Raw genomic sequence first — 25532 nt, 5'->3', positions numbered from 1 at the left:
ACTCCGCTCCCGTGCCCAGGTCAAACTTTGACCCCAGCCCCAGGTCCAGCTCCACCCCTGCGCCGGTCCCCGTGCTCGAGCTGCTGATGGTAACTCTGCGAGTGCCGTCGGGCGTGGCCGTGGACTCGTCATAGTATGATTCGTAGTTCCCATAACTATCCGTATCATAGCCGTCGTAAGGGCTGGTCTCTTCCCCATAGGCCTCCTCGCCGGTGGCTCCGGCTCCTGCGGCTCCAGCAGAGGCGCTGCCGGCAGAAATGGCGGTCAACACTTTGCCCTCGACTCCCTGACTGGTTGTATCCTTGACTGATGACACCACCTCTTTGACTGAGGTGACCACACGGCCGCTCTCTGGCACGGACACCTGGAGAGGAGGACAACACAATGTCAGAAGGACAAACTGTAGCCTATACAACACTTTTGATGAATTGTTTTCATTTACAGTAACTTTAGTTTAAAGTCATTGAGATAAAGAATAGCTTTTCAAAGGGAGACCTGACCAACATGTCATTCGAAACTGACATTGGAACATACTCAGCTAGCATCAACAGCTAGCATCAACAGCTAGCATCAACAGCAATCATCAACAGCACTCACTACATTATAAAACAAGGTATGGGATGGGGAGAGGATGTCAAGTCCCACCCCACTGGAGATAGACAGTAGTATTTTAAAAGGACAGGGGACATAGGACATGGGACAGAAAGGGGACAGTACCTTTACGTCTTCCGTGGCAGGTCCAGCTTGTTCGTCAGTCTCAGTCTCGGAGGTGGACTCGGAAGGTTTCCCATCCATGTCCTCATAGTAAGGATACTCATAGTAATAGCTGTCCTCCTCTGTGTTCTATACAATACAGGGAATTATGAAACGGTTAGTTCCCGCCAAGCAATCGGATTGGTCAAAAGTGCATTCCAGCTGTGGTGTTATTGAGCACAACACCACAGCTAGTCATGCATTATCGAAAAATGATCGAATCACTTTATGATCACTCCACTAACAGTAATGGTTGACCAGAAAGTTATTCTTTCATAGTTCTTGCTTTCTATGTAAAACCGTTTCATATACACAATAATATACTTGAGGGTGTGAGTTATGGTGATTATTGGCTGACAGAACTCACGTCTTCCTAGCGACCACATCATGTCGTTCCAATAATCCCCATAACACACCCCCTCTGGTATATTATTGATTTAATGGATGATGGTTGATGGTTGAAAATGACAGTAATAAGAGAAGGGTGTGTGTGTGTGTGTGTGTGTGTGTGTGTGAGTGAGAGAGAGAGAGAGAGAGAGAGAGATAGAAAGAGAGAGAGAGAGAGAGAGAGAGGCAAAGAAAGAGAGACAGAAAGAAAGAGAGAGAAAGAAAAACATTTCTTTGTACTGTAAGACAACAGATAGGGTCCTCCTCCTCTGTGCTCTATACATACAGGGAAATGGATAATGGTTGATGGTTGAAATGACATACACGTAATGATGAGAGAGAGAGACAGAGAGAGAGAGAGAGAGATTAGACAACAGACAGAGAGAAAGAAAGAAAGACATTGCTTTGTACTCTATGAAAACAGCTTAACATTATGATAACAATCAGAGGTGTCTGATATTGGGATGATGTCACAGGAGGTTGGTGGCACCTTAATTGAGGAGGCAATGGCTGAAGCAAAATTAGTGGAAGGGTATCAATATCACATGGTTTCCACATGGTTTCCAGCCATGAGCCGTCCTCCCCTCGGCAGCCTCCACTGGATGATGTGGATGTTGGGAATCCCCAACAAAAGATGGGCTGAGTCCGAATCTGATCAGAAACCACAGAGCCATAGAGTAGCTCTCTGTCATAGAGCTCATCCTGATCATGTACTGAGGGGAGAGAGGCACTAGTTGCTTCAGAGCTCATCCTGATCATGTACTGAGGGGAGAGAGGCACTAGTTGCTTCAGAGCTCATCCTGACCATGTACTGAGGGGAGAGAGGCACTAGTTGCTTCAGAGCTCATCCTGATCATGTACTGAGGGGAGAGAGGCACTAGTTGCTTCAGAGCTCATCCTGATCATTTACTGAGGGGAGAGAGGCACTAGTTGCTTCAGATCTCATCCTGATCATGTACTGAGGGGAGAGAGGCACTAGTCGCTTCAGTCACTCTGAAGTTTTTCTTTTCTGTGAGGTCTGCTCCATATTAGCCCTACTATTGGAACCAGATTATGAACAAACCCAAAACAGGTCTGAAACATGTTTGAGGTATGTGTTTGTGACCATTACGTTTGACTCTGGTTTGTCTGTAGTTGTAGAACCATGATTCTACTATGTCAGGGTGAAATAGACAGCTCCAGATGGGCTGAGATGAGAGGTACAGGAGTTGTGGTTCTGGTTCTCTCTCTGACTAGTTCACTTCATAAGAAAGCTGAGATCACCACTTCAACTGGAAAGAGTACAAGGGCGTGGTTGGTTAGCTTGTTGAATTGATAATGTTGTTCTCCTCCAAAGGATTAAGCCTTACCATGCCAAGGTAGGACAGCAGAGTTGTTTAATAGATTGAGGGCAGATATAGAAAGAAAATCTCCATTCAGCATAGAGTATGGAGATACAGGCTCAGGCAAGTACTCTGCCATTCCTGCATAATTGGTTTCCTCTATAACTGCATAGCAGATTCAACCCTGTTGATTTCCCAGCACTCAGCACTTTCTCTCTGGCAGACAGCGTTTTTTTTCCCTCAGCGATGCAGCTCTTTCTTTCCAGTAGTTTGTCCAACCGACACAGCCAGATCCCTAATCAAAGAACCGCTTATTGATAAAGGGATGAAGGAATACTGTATCAGGGAATATCAGGGAAGACCTCAGGGTATGCTGTATTTGATATAATGCACTGAACTCCCTGACTGTTTGAACCTGGAGTTTAGAGCTTCTTTGGTTGGCTTTTATGTTCTTGCTAGATCAGGTACTCCGCATAAGGCCCCAAAGGACACACCCTGACCAATAGTTGCCCTTAATAACCTGTTGTGGATAGGGGGCAGTATTTTCACGGACGGATAAAAAACGTACCTGATTTAATCTGGTTACTACTCTTGCCCAGAAACTAGAATATGCATATAATTAGTAGATTTGGATAGAAAACACTCTAAAGTCTCTAAAACTGTTTGAATGGTGTCGTTGAGTATAACAAAACTCATATGGCAGGCAAAAACCTGAGAAGATTCCATGCAGGAAGTGGCCTGTCTGACAATTTGTTGTCCTTCTGTTGCATCTCTATCGAAATTACAGTATCTGTGCTGTTACGTGACACTTTCTAAGGCTTCCATTGGCTCTCTAAAGCCGCCAGAAAGCGGAATGACACGTCTCCTGTCTCTGGGCAGATAACAGGAGCAGAGTTTGTAAGTGGTCTGCCTGGGGACAGTGAGACTGGAGATGCGCATTCACGAGACCTCGCCATTTTTTTCTTTCCCTCTTTGAATGAATACAACGTTGTCCGGTTGGAATATTATCGCTATTTTACGAGAAAAATAGCATAAAAATTGATTTTAAACAGCGTTTGACATGCTTCTAAGTACGGTAATGGAATATTTTGAAATTTTCTGTCACGAAATGCGCTCACGCGTTACACTTTGGATAGTGACCTGAACGCACAAACAAAACGGAGGTATTTGGATATAACTATGGATTACTTGGAATCAAAACAACATTTGTTGTTGAAGTAGAAGTCCTGGGAGTTCATTCTGACGAAGAACAGCAAAGGTAATCCAATTTTTCTAATAGTAATTCTGAGTTTAGGTTGCCCCGACGTTGGCGGGTGTCTGAATAGCTAGCCTGTGATGGCTGAGCTATGTACTCAGAATATTGCAAAATGTGCTTTCGCCAAAAAGCTATTTTAAAATCTGACATAGCGATGGCATAAAGGAGTTCTGTATCTATAATTCTTAAAATAATTGTTATGTATTTTGTCAACGTTTATGATGAGTAATTTAGTAAATTCACCGGAAGTTTTCGGTGGGTATGCTAGTTCTGAACATCACATGCTAATGTAAAAAGCTGTTTTTTGATATAAATATGAACTTGATTGAACAAAACATGCATGTATTATGTAACATAATGTCCTAGGAGTGTCATCTGATGAAGATCATCAAAGGTTAGTGCTGCATTTAGCTGTGGTTTGGGTTTTTGTGACATATATGCTTGCTTTGAAAATGGCTGTGTGACTATTTTTGGCAGGGTACTCTCCTGACATAATCTAATGTTTTGCTTTCGCTGTAAAGCCTTTTTGAAATCGGACAATGTGGTTGGATTAACGAGAGTCTTATCTTTCAAATGGTGTAAAATAGTCATATGTTTGAGAAATTGAAGTTATAGCATTTTTAAGGTTTTTGTATTTCGCTCCACGCTCTACCATTGGATATTTGGCGAGGCGTTCCGCTAGCGGAACGTCTGTCCTCAACATTAACCTCTGCCTGTCCAAAAATTAGCAATTTATTACATACAGTAGTTTGTTATCTAGTTATTAAACTTCTCAAGCCAACACAGCAAGTTGACTTCGACCTGAAGACAATTACCTTGAGACGTAAGGAGAGACCCAACTGAAAAGAAGGATAGAGTATAAAACATACTGTAAACATACTGTAAGAGTCTGGAGAGGCGATGAAGTGACTCACATATTCGTCTGTGTTGGGGTCCTGGGCCTGGGGCTGCTCTGGGACAGGGACCTCACAGTCGGGGCTGTAGTGTTCACAGTAGTCATAGGCAGCACGGTGGTCCGCCACAATCAACAGCTGCTGGATGTCTCCCTGGAAACACACCAAAAACAAGAAGTTATGAAACAACTGTAACCAGGAAGTAAAAATGGATGGAAACAAACAAACAAACAAAACATTTTGCAAATAAATCAAGTAAAGAGAGAACATATGTATTGCAGTGCTCTGCAGGCTAAACACAAACTGCTCAAACTAGGTCAAGGCACTGGAACATGGATGAGGTGACTAAGTCCTAAAGAACTCTGTCCTGTGTCCAACAGTCCTTTCTGATTAGTACTAAACACTGGAACATTACAGAACATTAAAGAACAGGCTACATGGGAGAGGCAGGAGGGAGCAACTAATGTGAACATGGAAAGTTTGAGGCACACACACACACACACACACACACACACACACACACACACACACACACACACACACACACACACACACACACACACACACACACACACACGGCTACACTTCACCATGGAATAGTATTCTCACAGGGTAACAGTTTTTACCACCGATTAATCATTTTCTCACCACATACTGTAAATCCATCTCTGTGCTAAAAGGGAAATGAGTGATTTAGCCTCTAGCTCATCACGGTAGACAAAGTGATCCAGTTTGACGTGCTATGGAGAGGGCATGAGCCAACCTGCTCTAACACACATCCAATGAACATTCTGATTTACAGAGGTCACTGTACAGGGAAGAGAGGGAGGGAGGGAGTAGCAAGAGAGAGAGAGAAAGAAAGAAAGAAATAGAAAGAGAGAGAGGGGCTCAGAAGGATCCCCAGGCTGCATGGGGAGTTGGGTGTGAATGCTATATTTTTCATCCTTGACTAGACTTGTACCTCAACTATACTTATATACATTTTCTGAGCCAACGTTAACAAGACATATCAAGCAATGAACACAGATTTAAAAAAACGAACACACAAACCATGATTAAACATGTTGAAGACTGCTACAAACCAAATATAACATTTCCTCATAAATACCAGCAGGCCATATGCCATCATGTTTTTAATTAATGTAATCTACACACCCAAATATGTAGGAACGTCAAACTATACAATCTCCAGCCCTCATAAAATGAAAGAAATTACTTTGAGATGACATCAGTCTTTCATTAAATCCATCTGCCAGAAGTTCAAAATAACTCATAACACTGTTTTGTTTTTCCATGCATGGAGAATCGTTATTATTAAAAGAGATCATTTGTCACTTGTGGTCCAACCAACAAAAGTTTGTTGAAAAACAGAAATCTGAAGCTCTCTACTATAACATCACTTGTTTCATACATACTGATTCTCTACATGAACGACACCACAGTCCAATGCAGCTGTTTCCTGTTGTTTTCTGGCTGGTTTCTGTCTTCATGATGGATGACAGGGACACAAACTAAGACTCTGTCTTCCAGACGAAGAGCTCTGCTAAAGTCACCATGGCTCCTCCAGTAATACGGTCAAGTCTCGCAGGATATCCAGGCCATTGGGGCTGTTAAGATGCTGGAAGATGCCAATTTCTGTTTGTTCAATGTTGGAACTGGAAAATGGTAATTTGAACAAACTGGGATTTTCACCAAACAGATCCGGTGTCAGTACTTAGTTGTCTATGGGTCTGTATGTGTGTCTCTCTATTTTGACCCACAGCGGCCCTACAGTAGAAGTTCAAGATGGCTGCCCATTAGCTTATTGAAAATGCAATAAAACAACATTTAGACAGCTCTGGGAGAGTGAAGGAGAGGTAACTAGATGCTTCCCCTTCAACATCTCTCTTTCTCCCCCTTTCCCTCCCCAAGGCTATCAGGACGGGTGACAGGGTGGATTCCGACAACACGTGAAGCGATCCTCAGTTCACCCAGTAACAGGCGTCGAGGACATCGCTGGAGCAATGAGAACACCACCACAGATTTTTTATGAGCACACACACGTCTTCGTACAGGTTACGAGGGAAGATGTGTAAAATGGTCACACCGTAGAACCCTGATTAGGAGTTATTGTCAAGAGAAAACATTCTCTTGAAAGAATCATTCCCAGCTGGAATCACACGTGTTTGTTTGTTCCTTTGGCCTGGAGATGTTAGCATGGGCGCTGGTCAGAGTAGTGCACTATATTGAAAATAGGGTGCCATTTGGGATGTAAGCGTGGCCTCTTAATAACATAAAGGCCCAGCCAAGTGTGCATGAGCTGGCAGTACAGAGACTGTTGGTGGATTACATTACAACACTCCCCTGATGTACACTCATATAATATTTCTCATATCGCATGCTGCCAAAGAGTTCATCCTATATAATGCAGACCTGATGTTTTCAGTGGATTTTGCCAAGCCTTCACCCAACCACCATATACCAGTGGGATGTTAGAAGGCAATGGGTATTGGCACTGCAGCTGAACTAATACAGTGTTGGGGAACTTATATATCTACAACTTAATGGATTCCCTCATTGGAGTCAAATGCATAGCTAAACAGAATTCAGTCAGTCAGTTTGGCATGGACAAGCAGTGGTTTGGTTGAACCCAAGAGAAGAAATAAAAAGATTGCAGATTATAGGATGGGTAGAGAACAGAGAGACACCCTATACTTTCTGACACTGTCACCTAGCCAGCCTCTTTACCCACATCGCTGGAGTGGAAAAACTGCTGCCTTTGGCTTTTAGTTATGGAGTAGCAGTCTGAGTTATGGAGTAGTAGTCTGAGTTATGGAGTAGTAGTATGAGTTATGGAGTAGCAGTCTGAGTTATGGAGTAGTAGTATGAGTTATGGAGTAGCAGTCTGAGTTATGGAGTAGTATGAGTTATGGAGTAGCAGTCTGAGTTATGGAGTAGTATTGAGTTATGGAGTAGTAGTATGAGTTATGGAGTAGCAGTCTGAGTTATGGAGTAGCAGTCTGAGTTATGGAGTAGTATGAGTTATGGAGTAGCAGTCTGAGGTGTGGAGTAGCAGTCTGAGTTATGGAGTAGCAGTCTTGAGTTATGGAGTAGCAGTCTGAGTTATGGAGTAGTACTGAGTTGTAGAGTAGTAGTATGAGTTATGGAGCAGCAGTCTGAGGTGTGGAGTAGCAGTCTGAGGTATGGCGCAGCAGTCTGAGTTATGGAGTAGTACTGAGTTATAGAGTAGTAGTATGAGTTATGGAGTAGCAGTCTGAGGTATGGAGCAGCAGTCTGAGGTGTGGAGTAGCAGTCTGAGGTATGGAGCAGCAGTCTGAGTTATGGAGCAGCAGTCTGAGGTGTGGAGCAGCAGTCTGAGTTATGGAGCAGCAGTCTGAGGTGTGGAGTAGCAGTCTGAGTTATGGAGCAGCAGTCTGAGTTATGGAGCAGCAGTCTGAGTTATGGAGCAGCAGTCTGAGGTGTGGAGTAGTACTGAGTTATGGAGTAGTACTGAGTTATGGAGTAGCAGTCTGAGTTATGGAGTAGTACTGAGTTATGGAGTAGTACTGAGTTATGGAGTAGCAGTCTGAGTTATGGAGTAGCAGTATGAGTTATGGAGTAGCAGTCTGAGTTATGGAGTAGCAGTCTGAGGGGTGGAGTAGCAGTCTGAGTTATGGAGTAGTACTGAGTTATGGAGCAGCAGTCTGAGGTGTGGAGTAGCAGTCTGAGTTATGGAGTAGCAGTCTGAGTTATGGAGCAGCAGTCTGAGTTGTGGAGTAGCAGTCTGAGTTATGGAGTAGCAGTCTTGAGTTATGGAGTAGCAGTCTTGAGTTATGGAGTAGCAGTCTGAGGTGTGGAGCAGCAGTCTGAGTTATGGAGCAGCAGTCTGAGGTGTGGAGCAGCAGTCTGAGTTATGGAGCAGCAGTCTGAGGTGTGGAGTAGCAGTCTGAGTTATGGAGCAGCAGTCTGAGTTATGGAGCAGCAGTCTGAGGTGTTGTGGAGCAGCAGTCTGAGTTATGGAGCAGCAGTCTGAGTTATGGAGCAGCAGTCTGAGAGTGTGGAGCAGCAGTCTGAGTTATGGAGCAGCAGTCTGAGGTGTGGAGTAGCAGTCTGAGGTATGGCGCAGCAGTCTGAGTTATGGAGAGGCAGTCTGAGGTGTGGAGCAGCAGTCTGAGTTATGGAGCAGCAGTCTGAGTTATGGAGTAGCAGTCTGAGGTGTGGAGTAGCAGGCCAAACACACTTGATTTTATTGTTAAAAGGGAAGTCTACGTGTGTGGGCTCTAAATTAGATATAGAAAGCATCTAAATGAAAACATAGAGAATGTGCATATGTTTGCCTGTATCTGTAGCATGTAAAAATAAAAGCCTTTTTCCTGCACCTTTAGTGTGTTACAATAGATCAAGGGCCACCATCGACTTCCAGACAGTAACCACTGCTGTTCCAGTTGTGCCCAGCTGGTGGCAGAGAGAGCGTTCTATGGTTCTACCACATGTAAAGCCAATCATCTGGACAAATGAATCATCCTCATATAATCATGAGCAGCATATTAAGTTCAGTGTACCTGCTTGTATATTTTAATGGCATGGTGGAGGTGAGAGTTGTGAGGGCTTGAGTTGCATACTCTCTCTCTCTCTCTCTCTCTCTCTCTCTCTCACATCCCCCTTCTCTCTCTCTCTCATCCCCTTCTCTCTCTCTCTCTCTCTCTCTCTCTCATCCCCTTCTCTCTCTCTCTCTCTCTCTCTCTCTCTCTCTCTCTTCTCTCTCTCCTCTCTCTCTCTCTCTCTGCCCCTTCTCTCTCTCTCTCTCTCTCTCATCCCCTTCTCTCTCTCTCTCTCTCCTCTCATCTCCCTCTCATCTCTCTCTCTTCTCTCATCTCCTCTCCTCTCTCTCGCTCCCTCCTCTCTCATCTCTCTCTCTCTCTCTCTCTCTCTCTCTCTCTCTCTCTCGCTCTCGCTCTCTCTCTCTCTCTCTCTCTCTCTCTCTCTCTCTCTCTCTCTCTCTCTCATCTCTCCGCTCTCTCTCTCCTCTCTCTCTCTCTCTCTCTCTCTCTCTCTCTCTCTCTCTCTCTCTCTCTCTCATGCACGCAACACACGCGCACATACACACACACACACACTCCACAGACAGTAATTGGAGAATTCAAGCATAAAACCCAGGATTGGCTTGTTTTGATTAAGTGTGGCCATAAAGTGATGATGTTATCACCCCCTCCTGCTGATGCCTGCAGTGCAGGGTGGGTGACATGGGAACCTGGGAAAGGGCCACCTCACACTATACTAACAGCACCGCTCATTACTCCCAGCTCAGTGGCACCATTACAGTGGTAATTGCGCTGAACAAAACACCACATAGTTCTACTCCTCTGCTCTCTTTGTCCTTACTTATTGACTCAAGAGATGAAACAACCTTAGACTTGGTAACACACATACACACTGACACAAAGACACAGTAATATTAACACACACACACACACACGCACACACAGACACAAAGACACACTAATATTAACACACACACACACACACACACACACACACACACACACACACACACACACACACACACACACACACAAACTGTCACAGTAATATACACACCGTTAGAATTGCAGTCACCCATATACATCATCAAATGTCCTTTCAGACACCACCACAGACACCCCCATACATATCCCCACACACACCCCCACACGCAAAATTAAGGCGTCAGCATGCTTCAGTTCGTCTGGCACCTAGCCAAACTTGGCTAGGAGAACCGAATGAGTGTGCTCGCATACTCCCTTAAAAGACATTGACTTGAAAAACAAGAAAAAACTGCAATATTACTGTTTGTCCATTTTGAGATGTCGCAGCCATTATTCACTTCCTCAAAACATTCTGAATTAATCTAAGACAAGTGTCAAATTCATTCCATGCAGGGTCTAGTGTCTGCAGGTTTTAGTTTTTTCCTTTCAATTAAGACCTAGACAACCAGGTGAGGGGAGTTCTTTACTAATTAGTGACCTTAATTCATCAATCAAGTACAAGGGAGGAGCTAAAACCCGCAGACACCTGGCCCTCTTTGGAATGAGTTTGACACATGATCTAAGATAACTTGAGAAATCTGTCATTCATTTTGATGCTTTTGCCGAGGAGATCTTAGTCGTGCAATTTTACATCTAACTAAGATGTTTGGTGCAGTATTTCTCAATGAAAAAATTTGCATGAAAACAAGTCGTCTCTCGTTGAATGACAACAAAGACTTTACTGAAGAATCCCTACTGTTGACCAATCAATGATGAAGGACCGTAGACTTCGGCCACCAACTTCGCCTTGCCTCAAGAGAAACCTTTGCGTGCCCAAACAGCCAAAAAAACCTTCCCGAAGTCCAAAACGAATAAAAACGTCACAAAATGTCGTCATAATATATGCACAAATTCTTCTGAACTGTTTTGGGTGGGAAGCATGAGGACGCCTTTAGACACACACAGACACCAAATCAAACTGTATTTGTCACATTCTCATAAACAACAGGTGTAAACTAACAGTGAAATGCTTACTTCACAACAATGCATAGAGGAAAATATTAAAATAATAACCCGAGGAATAAATACACAATGATTAAAGATAACTTGGTTATATACACAGGGTACCAGTCCCGAGTCGATGTGCAGGGGTATGAGGTAATTCAGGTAGATACAGGATGTACATATAGGTAGGGGTAAAGTTACTAGGCAACAGGATAAACAGTAGCAACAGTGTAGAATGGATCAAAAGAGTTAGTGTAAAAGGGGGTCAATGCAGATAGTCCGGGTAGCTTTTGGTTAACTATTTAACTAGCTATTCAGCAGTCTTATGCCTTGGGGATAGAAGTTGACCAGGATCCTGTTGGTTCCAGACTTGGTGTATCGGTACCACTTGCCGTGCGATAGCAGAGATAACAGTATAGGACTTGGGTGGCTAGTTTTAGGGCCTTCCTCTGACAACGCCTGGTATAGAGGTGCCGGATGGCAGGGAGCTCGCCCTGGTGATGTACTGAGCCATTCGCACTACCCTCTGTAGCACTTTGTGGTCGGATGCCAAGCAGTTGCCATACCAAGCAGTGATGCAGCCAGTCAAGATGCTCTCAATGGTGCAGCTGTAGAACTTTTTGAGGATCTGAGGGCCCATGCCAAATCTTTTCAGCTTCCTGAGGGGGAAGAGGTGTTGTTGTGCCCTCTTCACAACTGTGTTGGTGTGTGTGGACCATGATAATTCCTTAGTGATGTGGACACCGAGGAACTTGATGCTATCGACCTGCTTCACTAAAGCCCCATCGATGTGGATGGGGGCGTGTTCGGCCCTTCGTTTCCTGTAGTCCATGATCAGCTTCTTTGTCTTTCTGATGTTGAGGGAGAGGTTGTTGTCCTGGCACTGCCAGGTCACTGCCCACACTGCCAGGTCACTGACCTCCTCCCTATAGGTTGTGTCATTGAAGATGGTGATCCTTCCTACCCCCGTTGTTTCGTCAGCAAACTTAATGATGGTGTTGGAGTAATGCATGGCCACGCAGTTGTGGGTGAACAGGGAGTACAGGAAGGGATAGTCATTTAAAGAAGTTACCTCGGTGTTCTTGGGCACAGGGACTATGGTGGTCTGCTTGAAACATGTTGGTATTACAGACTGGGTCAGTGAAGACACTTGCCAGATGGTCAGCACATGCTCTGAGTATGCGTCCTGGTGAACCGTCCGACCCCGCGCCCTTTGAATGTTAACCGGTTTAAAGGTCTTACTCACATCGGCTATGGAGACCCAGATCACACAGTCGTCCAGAACAGCTGGTGCTCTCATGTATGGTTCAGTGTTGCTTGCCTCAAAGCAAGCATAGAAGGCATTTAGCTCTTCTGCTGGACACGTACACACACACACAGTATGCCCTCTAGACAGTATTGGGTTCTCAGAGCTCAGTTGAGCCAAAAGCAACAGGCGGGTTTACCACCTGACTTATCCACCAGACCCTCTTGCCCCCTCTCACCCTCCCTCCCTCCCTCCCCCTCCCCTCAAACCCTCCTCTCCCACCTCCTCTCCCCCTCTCCCCCTCCCTTACCACCTCACCCTCCTCTCACCCTCCCCTCACCCCCTCCTCTTTCCTCTCACCCTCCCTTACCACCTCACCCTGTTCTCACCCTCCATCACCCTCCCCTCACCCACTCCTCTCCCCTCTCACCCTCCCTTACCACCTCACCTGCCCTCACCCTCCCCTCACTCCCTACTCTCTCCCTCTCAACCTCCTTTATCAACTCACCTCACCCCTCCCCTCTGTCTGCTAAAGAGACCTCCACCGCACAGGATTATGAGTGGACTCAGGTTGTATTCCCATTTCCTGTCCCTCTTTCTGACTATGACGTTGGCTTAGGGGCACAGTGGGAAGGGGATGCAGAGGTGCACCATGAGAATGTTTGGCTTGGCGCTTTGCTGAAAGCCACAAAATAAGTGCTGAGGGCAAACATCTATGTGTGGGCCTGCTCCAATCATTAAGCGGGTTGAGGGAAGGGGTGGGGGGGTTGGGTTGAAATCCATACATCTGCCATGAATGAAGGAAATTCTCCAGGTGATCCAGGAGAGAAACTTTTCTGTCTGTGGGGCTAGAGGACTGAACTGTATTAAACAGTATAAGATCATATAATAACACATTAGGGGCTACCAGTTAGCGTGTTGTTACAGGGTAACTAAGCATAGATGGCATCATAGGACAAGGACAAGTGTGAATGAAGTAAGCTAACTAAGATCGAGTCGTACTACACCGGCTCTGATGCTCATCGGATGTGGCAGGACTTGCAAACCATTACAGACTACAAAGTGAAGCAGAGCCGAGAGCTGCCCAGTGACACGAGCCTACCAGATGAGCTAAACTACTTCTATGCTCGCTTCGAGGCAAATAACACTGAAACATGCATGAGAGCACCAGCTGTACCGGACGATTGTGTGATCACGCTCTCCGCAGCCGATGTGAGTAAGACCTTTAGACAGGTCAACATTCACAAGGCCGCAGGGCCAGACAGATAACCAGGACGTGTACTGCGAGCATGCGCTGACCAACTGGCAAGTGTCTTCACTGACATTTTCAACCTCTTCCTGTCCGAGTCTGTAATACCAACATGTTTTAAGCAGACCACCATAGTGCCTGTGCCCAAGAACACTAAGGTAACCTGCCTAAATTACAACCGCCCCGTAGCACTCACGTCTGTAGCCATGAAGTGCTTTGAAAGTCTGGTCATGGCTCACATCAACACCATTCACCCAGAAACCTTAGACCCATCCAAATTTGCATACCGCCACAACAGATCTACAGATGATGCAATTTCTATTGCACTCCACACTGCCCTTTCCCACCTGGACAAAAGGAACACCTATGTGAGAATGCTATTCATTGACTACAGCTCAGCATTCAACACCATAGTGCCCTCAAAGCTCATCAATAAGCTAAGGACCCTGGGACTAAACACCTCCCTCTGCAACTGGATCCTGGACTTCCTGACAAACCACACCCAGGTGGTAAGGGTAGGTAACAACACATCTGCCACGCTGATCCTCAACACAGGGGCCTCTCAGGGGCGCCTGCTCAGCCCCCTCAGCCCCCTCCTGTACTCCCTGTTCACTCATGACTGCACGGCCAGGCACGACTCCAACACCATCATTACATTTGCCGATGACACAACAGTGGTAGGCCTGATCACCGATAACAACGAGACAGCCTATAGCGAGGAGTTCAGAGACCTGGTCGTGTGGTGACAGGACAACAACCTCTCCCTCAACGTGATCAAGACGAAGGAGATGATTGTGGACTACAGGAAAAAGAGGGCTGAGCACGCCCCAATTCTCATCGACGGGGCTGCAGTGGAGCAGGTTACATGAAATCCAAATAAAAATCTATTTAAATTACAGGTTGTAATGCGACAAAATAGGAAAAACACCAAAGGGGATGAATACTTTTGCAAGGCACTGTAGCATCTGTTTAACATCAGTCAACAACAAGGCTGCTTTTAGAACTATCTACTGCCTCTTTGTGACACGCGTCTGAAAAAGGTTGAAAAAGTGTTTCAATGCACAGGAAAATATAGTTTTACAGGTATTATACTGTATATGAAATATTAAAGTACCCAAACAAATACTTCTGAAAATATACTTTTTAGAGGTAAAGTTAGGCAACACGTAAGTTAGAGTTATGACTTACTGTATATGCTGGGGCAAATTCAGCTTTATGACTAAGAGACTGCTGTTACAGTAGCTCTGCTATAAGGGCTAATAATTGGGAAACAATAAAACACGAGCCAGTAGAGCCCCAATGGAGAACTGCTGACATCACTGATGCCCACTCCTCACTACGGGCCATGAAGTCCGCTGGGTTTATGTGACACACCAAGCTAGGGAAACTAGCTTGGCCTACGGCTAAGGGCTGTATCGAGAACAGCCCTTAGCCGTGGTATATTGGCCATATCCCACAAACCCAGAGGTGACTTATTGCTATTATAAACAGGTTACCAATGATATTAGAACAGTAAACAAGTCGTTTTGCATCATACCCAGGGCTGATGCACTACCCAGTTTATAATAACCCTTATCCTTCAATCTTTCTTTGTATTTACATGTCAAAGGAGAGAGAAGAGGTTATGAAACCCAGGATGGAAGGAGAGAAAAAGAGTTCTTCCAAAGTGAAGAAGAGGAAAGAACATGCGAAACTCCTTTCCTTTGCTCTACACTCTTAGAAGAAAATGTTCTATCTATACTCCATACTCCCCCTGCCTAAGCCTTACTCTAACCCCTGTCTCTACTGTAAGTCCTCTCTTCTCCACCTATCTACTCCTCACTTCAACCTACTTGCCGTCTCACTGTTTTTCTACCTCCCATCTCCCCCTTTCTTTCCCTCATCCCTCCCTCTGTATTTCCCTCACTCTTCCCTCTATCTTTACCTCGTCCTTCTCCATGTCTTTCCCTGTACTCTCCTTTTCTTCCTCCCCCTCTCCTTCCACCGCCAGCCCCCCCATCCAGCCACCCCATCCTGGGACAACCTATCAGCAGTGCCATGGAAACCTCTGGATGATGTAATGCAACATGGCCGCCGTTCAAAGGCTGACATCAGTGGAGAGAGAAGAGAACTACTCATTCTTTCCAGGGTCTGGACCAAAAACCTGGCTCACACTCAACTACCTCTACCTCTGTCTCTGTCGATATCTGTGGCTAGCACTCTCTCTCTCTCTTTCTCTACCTCTGTCTATATGTGGCTAGACATCTCACTCTATCCATCTCGTTCTCTACCTCTGTCTATATGTGGTTAGACCTCTCTGTCTCCATCTCTTTCTCTACCTCTGTCTATATGTGGTTAGACCTCTCTGTCTCCATCTCTTTCTCTACCTCTGTCTATATGTGGTTAGACCTCTCTGTCTCCATCTCTTTCTCTACCTCTGTCTATATGTGGTTAGACCTCTCTGTCTCCATCTCTTTCTCTACCTCTGTCTATATGTGGTTAGACCTCTCTGTCTCCATCTCTTTCTCTACCTCTGTCTATATGTGGTTAGACCTCTCTGTCTCCATCTCTTTCTCTACCTCTGTCTATATGTGGTTAGACCTCTCTGTCTCCATCTCTTTCTCTACCTCTGTCTATATGTGGTTAGACCTCTCTGTCTCCACCTCTGTCTATATGTGGTTAGACCTCTCTGTCTCTACCTCTGTCTATATGTGGTTAGACCTCTCTGTCTCCATCTCTTTCTCTACCTCTGTCTATATGTGGTTAGATCTCTCTGTCTCCATCTCTTTCTCTACCTCTGTCACTGTCTATATATGTGGCTACACTCTTAGAAATACATTATTTGGCTGTCCCCATAGAAAAACACTTTTTGGTACAAGGTCAACCCCTTTCGGTTCCAGGTAGAACTCTTTTGGATTTAATGTAAAACCCTTTCCACAGAGGGTTCTACATGGAACTCAAAAGGGTTCTACTCCCCTCCCCCTAATCTCTCTCTCTCTCTCTCTCATCCCCTTCCCTCTCTCTCTCTCTCTCTCTCTCTCATCCCCTTCCCTCTCTCTCTTTCTCTCACCCCCTTCCCCCTCTCTCTCCCCTCTCTCCCTCCTCTCTCTCTTCTTCCTTCCTCTCTCTCCCTCAGCCACCTCTCCCTCCCCACGCTGGACCCCATCTGTCCTGTCTGTATTTGCTCTCTCTCTCCACCCCTTGACTTCACATAATGTGGTTTCCAGTCTGCCTGCCTGGCTGCTTGGCGATGGGCCTTAAATTATCCCAGGTTTTTCTTGGCACGGTCAATGGGAAACAACAGCGTTCAAGATCAGGGGACACGGTCTGTTGACGCCCGCTGCCAAGACTAGCGGTCTCTCTCACACAGACATAGTGTGCGTGCACACACACACACACACACACACACACACACACACACACACACACACACACACACACACACACACACACACACACACACACACACACACACACACACACACACACACACACACACACACACACACACACATATAGACACATTCTGACATGCACACACAGGACATAACATTTGCTAGCTTCTGATTAATGACTTCCTGATGAGTTAATTATACATAAAAGGTTTAATAAATATAAACAGCTATAACTACAGTACTCTGTAACTATGTAATGACACTATCGCTCGATACTCTATTCACAAAGGTCATGTAATAACCAATGATGTCATGCACTATCATGATAAAACGTCTGTGGCACTATGGTACTACTAGCTAGGGTATGATGTCTATGGTAAGTACTACCCGTAAGTTCACAGAAATACCACACTCACACATGGTACTTAAACATAACATAGGCACCCTCTCTCAAACCACAATAACCATGTCAACAACCAAACCACAAACCACTCCAGCATAACTTGTCCTTTACAGCTGTATGTAGGGAGCAGGCTCTGTCTCCTCAGGAAGCTCACAGGCAGATGCAACACATTGTTCACAGTAATTCCTCTATTCACACACAGCAGGTAGGGGTTAGAGTACAGTACACCCTGAGGGGGTCTCTCTCTATCTCTCACTTTTATTTATTTCTCTCTCTCTCTCTTTTTCTTTCCACCTCTTTCTCTCTCTCTCTCTCTTTTTCTTTCCACCTCTTTCTCTCTCTCTCTCTCTCTTCCTTTCCACCTCTCTCTCTCCCTCTGTCTCTCTTTTTCTTTCCACTTTTCTCTCTCTCTCTCTCTCTCTCTTCCTTTCCACCTCTCTCTCTCCCTCTGTCTCTCTTTTTCTTTCCACTTTTCTCTCTCTCTCTCTCTCTCTTTTTCTTTCCACTTTTCTCTCTCTCTCTTTTTCTTTCTCTATCTCCCTCTGTCATCTGGGGGTGTTTCATGTTTTATTGCTTCTCTCGCTCTCTATAAATGCCTTATCGGCCCAGGAATCTATTTCTGAACTTTCTGCCGATATTCAAGGAAATACTGAGTGCCAGACTTCTCCCTTTCACTTTTTTGATATTGTAAACTCACTCCCTCCCCTTACCTCTATCCAATTCCCCACCTCTCAGTCTTTTTTCTCCGTGCACGCTTACAAGATATTGATCTTGGGATCAACTGGAAATTTGCAGGAATCTGACCCAATTGAATGAAATGACCCAGCCACTGAAATCAAACATGTTTATCTTTGTTTTCCCGCTCACCACCTTTTAGCTGTAACCTAGAGTACAGTAGCGGAGCAGGGAGTGAGGGAGAGAAAGAGGAGAGAGAGGAAGTAAGTGAGAGAAAAGGGAGAGCGCTGAGCATAATTTGGAAACTATGTGGCATGTTTTCCATTTTCTGGGAGTGCAGCTGGAAGCCTGTCCAGTCTCCCAACTGGGTTGACAGACACACAGCAGTAGGACAGACGTTTAAACATCTTTCACAAAATGTCTGCCTGTTCTGTTCCCACGGTAACCGCTAGCCTGTTGTTGTGGGTTTCGGTTGTTTGAGTTGCTGGATGTGATTTGTGTTGATGAGGAAGGATGCTATAGGCTACAAAAAGAAGGAATTAAAACTTTACTAGATCAATCAACCGAACTGCTGCTGATGATGTCATCGGTAAAAAATGGACTGGTGGTTATTAGGATCACAGTGGGGGGAATAACGGCTGTATTCACTCACACACTGTATTCACTCACACACTGTATTCACTCAGACACTGTATTCACTCACACACTGTATTCACTCACACACTGTATTCACTCACACACTGTATTCACTCACACACTGTATTCACTCAGACACTGTATTCACTCACACACTGTATTCACTCACACACTGTATTCACTCACACACTGTATTCACTCACACACTGTATTCACTCACACACTGTACTCACTCACACACTGTACTCACTCACACACTGTATTCACTCAGACACTGTATTCACTCACACACTGTATTCACTCACACACTGTATTCACTCATACACTGTATTCACTCATACACTGTATTCACTCAGACACTGTATTCACTCAGACACTGTATTCACTCAGACACTCTATTCACTCAGACACTCTATTCACTCACACAAAAAACACTTGAAACTTGAAACACACACATGCATGCGCCAGGAACGGACACACACACACACACACTCACAAACATACTGTATGTGTACATTGCACTTAAACCATAGAGTCCAGTTTGACAAAAAGCATACAGTGAAAATATTATTTCTATAAAAGGAGTTACCAATGAAATACGTGAAGTATCTTTGGACTACATGAAGTGGATCCAATGCGGTCATGGCATTTTGTCAGCTGGTTACTTTCATCCAAAAGACTGCCGGTCCCACAGTAATTGACTGTTCATTAACATAATATGTTTTGCATCTCAAGTGCCCACTATTATCTTCTAACTAAAGAATTAGAATAACTAGAATGTCTCCATGATTCCAACGGTCACCCTAAGTGTTCTGACCTAAACTGCATGTCAAATCCCAATTGCAACATTTGGTTTAAAACAAGGCCTAGATTTTTTTTGCCAATATCGTACAGCCCTACGTGGCAGTGTGGAAATGATATCAAATGAGTGCAGGAAATGCAGAAATATGAAAATGCAGAAAATTATTTTTGGTTGAAGTTTAACTGAACAGTATAAAACAATCAGAATGGAGAGAGAGCCATTGAAATCACTTAGAAAGTATGTTTTCACCCTAGAGTCACAACCTACTCCTAAAGAACACAAATACCGTCATACCATAAAATATTACAAAAATACAGTGATATGATATTTCAGCCACATCGCCCAGCCCTAACACTTAGGTTCTGTTTAGATGAGTGAGTGCAATTTTCTTTCATCCTCTTCACAGGGCTTACTTTAAAAAGTACAAAGAACAGTTGGATCACTCCGTTAGCAACTCCTTTATAAAAAGTTACAACCAAATGTTCAAAAAGAATACATCACGTCCTTTATCTCTTTTCTCCATCTCTGGCATAAGCAGCAGTATTTGATATTGCGATGCTTGTCAGGTGTCTCCAGGTCTCTGTGATAACCCCCAGGGCTTGGCTGTCTGTCACTAGTCTCCAAATCAGCTCAAGTCATCTCCAACCACAAAGCATAGTTTAAAGAACAAGGGATGGAGGGATGGTGGGAGGGGGGAGGTGAACACTAGTTCTCGCAATGAAAAAATGTCCACTATCTGACTGAGTTTAACGCCTCTCTTAGTGTACACAAAGACGTGGCAGTGAGTTTGGACGGAGAGAGAAAGAGATAGAGAGAAGACCACATACAGAGCTATACACAGCTAGCTGTGCAGTTCCAAATAGGTGTTCACAGCAAAACTTTATGAAACACCTGATCTAAGTCTTCACAATAATAACAAGACAATCCAGCCTGAAAATCCAGACCAAAAACATCTTTGCAGTTCAACGGGCAGAGATGACGATCTGTGCACGGCTCATTTTCACACAACTTTCACACAAATCACAAATATCACAATCAATGAATAGGACGAAGCGAAGGACCATGTAGATAAGCCAGCAGATCTACCTCAAAGACTTCTTCATCAAGTATTCTAGTTCCGAAGACCACAATTCCTTTGGTGTCGATGATGGGGTGTGGGCTCCTGGACAGTTTCTGGGTGGTCTTCTTTTTACAGTCCAGGATGATGGTGATGCTCTGTTTGTGAACACTGATGGCCACTCGGTGCCACCTGGGGACAGGAACAGAAGGTTAGCTCTCTCTCTCTCTCTCTCTCTCTCTCTCTCTCTCTCTCACACACACACACACACACGCTTCACTACAGTTGTGAGATGGATAAAAAGTAGCATGTTTCTCTATGCTACAGTTACTAGCTGTGAGATGGATAAAAAGTCCCACATGTTTCACTATGCTACAGTTACTAGCTGTGAGATGGATAAAAAGTCCCACATGTTTCACTATGCTACAGTTACAAGCTGTGAGATGGATAAAAAGTCCCACATGTTTCACTATGCTACAGTTACTAGCTGTGAGATGGATAAAAAGTCCCACATGTTTCACTATGCTACAGTTACAAGCTGTGAGATGGATAAAAAGTCCCACATGTTTCACTATGCTACAGTTACTAGCTGTGAGATGGATAAAAAGTCCCACACATGTTTCACTATGCTACAGTTACAAGCTGTGAGATGGATAAAAAGTCCCACATGTTTCACTATGCTACAGTTACTAGCTGTGAGATGGATAAAAAGTCCCACAAGTTTCACTATGCTACAGTTACTAGCTGTGAGAAGAATAAAAAGTCCCACATGTTTCACTATGCTACAGTTACTAGCTGTGAGATGGATAAAAAGTCCCACATGTTTCACTATGCTACAGTTACTAGCTGTGAGATGGATAAAAAGTCCCACATGTTTCACTATGCTACAGTTACTAGCTGTGGGATGGATAAAAAGTAGCATGTTTCACTATGCTACAGTTACTAGCTGTGGGACTAGTGAAACACTGATATTACAACCAGGCTGGAGTATAGGGATGTTTTGTTCAGGATATTGTCATTTTATTTCACCTTTATTTAACCAGGTAGGCCAGTTGAGAACAAGTTCTCATTTACAACTGCGACCTGGCCAAGATAAAGCAAAGCAGTGCGACAAAAACAACAACACTGAGTTACACATAAACAAACGTACAGTCAATAACACAATAGAAAAATCTATGTACAGTGTGTGCAAATGTAGAAGAGTAGGTCGGTAAGGGAATAAATAGGCCTTGGAGGCAAAATAATTACAATTCAGCATTAACACTGGAGTGATAGATGTGCAAGTAGAGATACTGGGGTGCAAAAGAGCAAGCGGGTAAGTAATAATATGGGGATGAAGTAGTTGGGTGTGCTATTTACAGATTGGCTGTGTACAGGTATAGTGATCGGTAAGCTGCTCTGACAGCTGATGCTGAAAGTTAGTGAGGGAGATATAAGACTCCAGCTTCAGTGATTTTTGCAATTCGTTCCAGTCATTGGCAGCAGAGAACTGGAAGGAAAGGTGGCCAAAGGAAGGGTAGGATAGGGATGTTTTGTTCAGAATAGGGATGTTTTGTTCGGGATAGGGATGTTTTGTTCGGGATAGGGATGTTTTGTTCGGGATAGGGATGTTTTGTTCAGGATAGGGATGTTTTGTTCAGGATAGGGATGTTTTGTTCAGGATAGGGATGTTTTGTTCAGAATAGGGATGTTTTGTTCGGGATAGGGATGTTTTGTTCGGGATAGGGATGTTTTGTTCGGGATAGGGATGTTTTGTTCAGGATAGGGATGTTTTGTTCAGGATAGGGATGTTTTGTTCAGGATAGGGATGTTTTGTTCGGGATAGGGATGTTTTGTTCGGGATAGGGATGTTTTGTTCAGGATAGGGATGTTTTGTTCGGGATAGGGATGTTTTGTTCGGGATAGGGATGTTTTGTTCAGGATAGGGATGTTTTGTTCAGGATAGGGATGTTTTGTTCAGGATAGGGATGTTTTGTTCGGGATAGGGATGTTTTGTTCGGGATAGGGATGTTTTGTTCAGGATAGGGATGTTTTGTTCAGGATAGGGATGTTTTGTTCGTGATAGGGATGTTTTGTTCGGGATAGGGATGTTTTGTTCAGGATAGGGATGTTTTGTTCGGGATAGGGATGTTTTGTTCGTGATAGGGATGTTTTGTTCGGGATAGGGATGTTTTGTTCGGGATAGGGATGTTTTGTTCGGGATAGGGATGTTTTGTTCGGGATAGGGATGTTTTGTTCGTGATAGGGATGTTTTGTTCAGGATAGGGATGTTTTGTTCAGGATAGGGATGTTTTGTTCAGGATAGGGATGTTTTGTTCGGGATAGGGATGTTTTGTTCAGGATAGGGATGTTTTGTTCAGGATAGGGATGTTTTGTTCGTGATAGGGATGTTTTGTTCGGGATAGGGATGTTTTGTTCAGGATAGGGATGTTTTGTTCGGGATAGGGATATATCCATGGGTTCAATGTCTGCACATCCGAGGGCACTGTAGCGCACAAAGCTCAGCTACAGTCAATCCGAGCAGGTTTTTATATATAATACAAACTACCTTGATTGACTGGCTAGCTAGATAACAAGCTATGTGTTAGATGGACAAACAGCAGATAATTGAGATAATGAACATGGGTGACCGGTCACCTGCACAACTAAACCCCACAGTAGGGTGTCCACCAGACGCATCAAAGCTACACCAACCCACACCTGCGCTCTGATTACAGAGAAGCAAGCAGCTAAACTGACAGCAGATTGTCTGATATGGTACAGTATAACAGATGTCACTGTTGAGGACTCTGAAGAGTGACTAGTGTGATATAATGCAGTATAGGTGTGCCATTGTATATCATAGTTTACAAGCTGTGTAAGCACTAGGCAGACTGATTAGGTATACTGCAGGATGACTAGGGTTTATTGTATGGTATGGTAGGGTATCAGACAAGGTCAACATACTTTCCGTTGGCCCGGATGAGTCCTCTAAAGAGGAGATAGTTTAACTATAAAGTACTATATATATATATATATATATATATATATATATATATATATATATATATATAAAATGTACTATGTAATAATATCAGTGTACTATCTAATGACATAGTAATACTGTGTGTGGAATGAGGTGAACCTACTTTCCATCGGCCAGATTGAGACCTCTGAAGAGGGGGTAGTCCTCCGGGCTGGGTTTACCCATGTGGTCCTCATACAGGAAGACGGGAGAGCGTCCCACCTCCACCCCAAGCTGCTGGATACCCTGCTCGTTATACACAGACAGCAGGAAGGACTGGGAGCCCTTCTTAGGCTTCACTGTAGCCAGGATGGAGAAGTCCTCAGGAAACACATCAGCTGAGAAGGGGGAAGGGTGGGATGGAGGAATGGAGAGAAAGATAGAGAGAGGGGGGGGGGACAGAGAGAGGAGTTATAACACACCAGTTTATGTAATTTGCTGAACAGGGAGAGTCAGAGGACCACACCCCTACATGGGTTTTATGTAAAGTATTGTTTTCAAGAGTAAAATCTGAATAAAATCCCAAAATGCAGTCCATCAAATAAATGGTGTAATGCACTGAAACTACACTATGATAACTTTTAGAGACACATTCAATACATTGTTATGTACTGAAGCAGGCAGAGGAAACAAACAGGGAGAAGGATGAAGAACATGGGATAGAGGAGATGACAACGTCTTGGAGCATCTAAAGCAAACAATAGCTCTCTCCAACCCTCCAACACTGGCCAGAATACTGAACAGAACAGCACAGAGCTGGGAGGGTTGGAGAGAAAAGTATGGAAGAGAGATAGGGAGGGTGAGAGAGAGCGAGAGAGTAGGACAGGAAGGAGAACAGAGTAATGAGAATAGCATGTTGGTCCCTGGGCGGCCTTCGAAAACACTTTCTCATTTTCCCAAACCCCTCTTCCCCTCTCCTCCTTTCCTCTCCTCCTCTCTCTGACCTGATCCATCCACCAGACACATAGAGAGACAGAGAGAGAGAGAGAGGGACAGGGGAGGGAGAGAAAGAAAGAGAAAATTAGGATAGAGACATGTTTGAAAATAAAGGATATGAGAAGAGATGCTGAGAAAGAGAATGAAAGCCAGAATAAAGGAGTATTTATAGAACAACAAAACACAGGACAAACAAAAACAGGAACAAGGGGTGAAAGGAACAGAGGAGAAGTAAAAGAGAAGTTTCAACCCACTCTCTCCCTCTTCAGGAGCGCCCACTTCCCTTCTTCCCTTCATTCCTCCCTCCATCCCTCCATCTGCATGCCTAGTCTAAACTCTCCCTCCATTTTGTGAGCACCAGCTACATCTGTGAGACATATGCCCTTAGAGCAAGGCCTTATGGGACATTCTCAGCCCCCCAACAAGGGGGCGGGCCTTGCTTTTCCCAGAAGACAATGGGGTACTCACATACATGTGCAGGTTAGACTCACATTTAGTTCTGGCACCATTCATAAGTCCCAGGACTAGACAGCTGCATTTGTTTTAAGGGTAGAGGAAAGAGGTAGAAACCTGCTGAGTTTATGTAAACCATCATGACTGAATTATGTCTTAGCATGATAGTTGTCTTTGCAAAGTGTTTTTCTAACTACAAAGACAGAATCTGAGAGTGTGGAGCTAAAGATATGTTGTACTACTAAATTAGCATATTGTGAAGGAACAAATATAGGATCTTAATTTCAGCCAGTTTGCTGAAGCAGGAAAATAATCCTGCAGTAACAGAAATGGGAATTATTATGTGGATTATAATTAATGGACATTTTTGTAGGGTTTTGATACAAATGTCATTAGGGCAAATCAAGTCTGAAATTTCTAAGTGGAAATTACAAACTTTAGAAACAAGTTTGCATTTCCTGCTTTGCATGAAAATTCTCAGCAACAAAAGAGCGATCAAATTAAGATCCTACATCTATATTTGTGACGGTATTTGCTCATTTACACTTAGACACAAAGGGTAAGTAAATGTCTCTCATGAGAAGTAAAGCAGTCCTATA

General features: G+C 44.2%; 1 protein-coding gene across 2 annotated transcripts in view; it reads right to left on the bottom strand.

Moving 5' to 3' along the window:
* LOC106568813 (collagen alpha-1(XI) chain-like) overlaps window positions 1–25532 on the bottom strand; it is a 144046-nt gene that overhangs the window by 68640 nt on the left and 49874 nt on the right. For both annotated transcript variants that reach the window (XM_014139485.3, XM_014139484.3), the window contains exons 3-7: window positions 23669–23882; window positions 20570–20732; window positions 4632–4763; window positions 718–843; window positions 1–364 (exon numbers count right to left, since the gene is read on the bottom strand). The exon at window positions 1–364 is cut by the window's left edge and continues 56 nt beyond it. In XM_014139485.3, the coding sequence (XP_013994960.2) occupies window positions 1–364; window positions 718–843; window positions 4632–4763; window positions 20570–20732; window positions 23669–23882 (999 nt within the window). The remainder of the gene's footprint in view (window positions 365–717; window positions 844–4631; window positions 4764–20569; window positions 20733–23668; window positions 23883–25532) is intronic.

This window comes from Salmo salar, chromosome 01, assembly GCF_965601325.2.
Source record: "Salmo salar chromosome 01, fSalSal1, whole genome shotgun sequence".
NCBI lineage: Eukaryota > Metazoa > Chordata > Actinopteri > Salmoniformes > Salmonidae > Salmo > Salmo salar.
The sequence above is the reverse complement of the archived record's forward strand: the minus strand, read 5'-3'. Positions and strand labels throughout refer to the sequence as shown.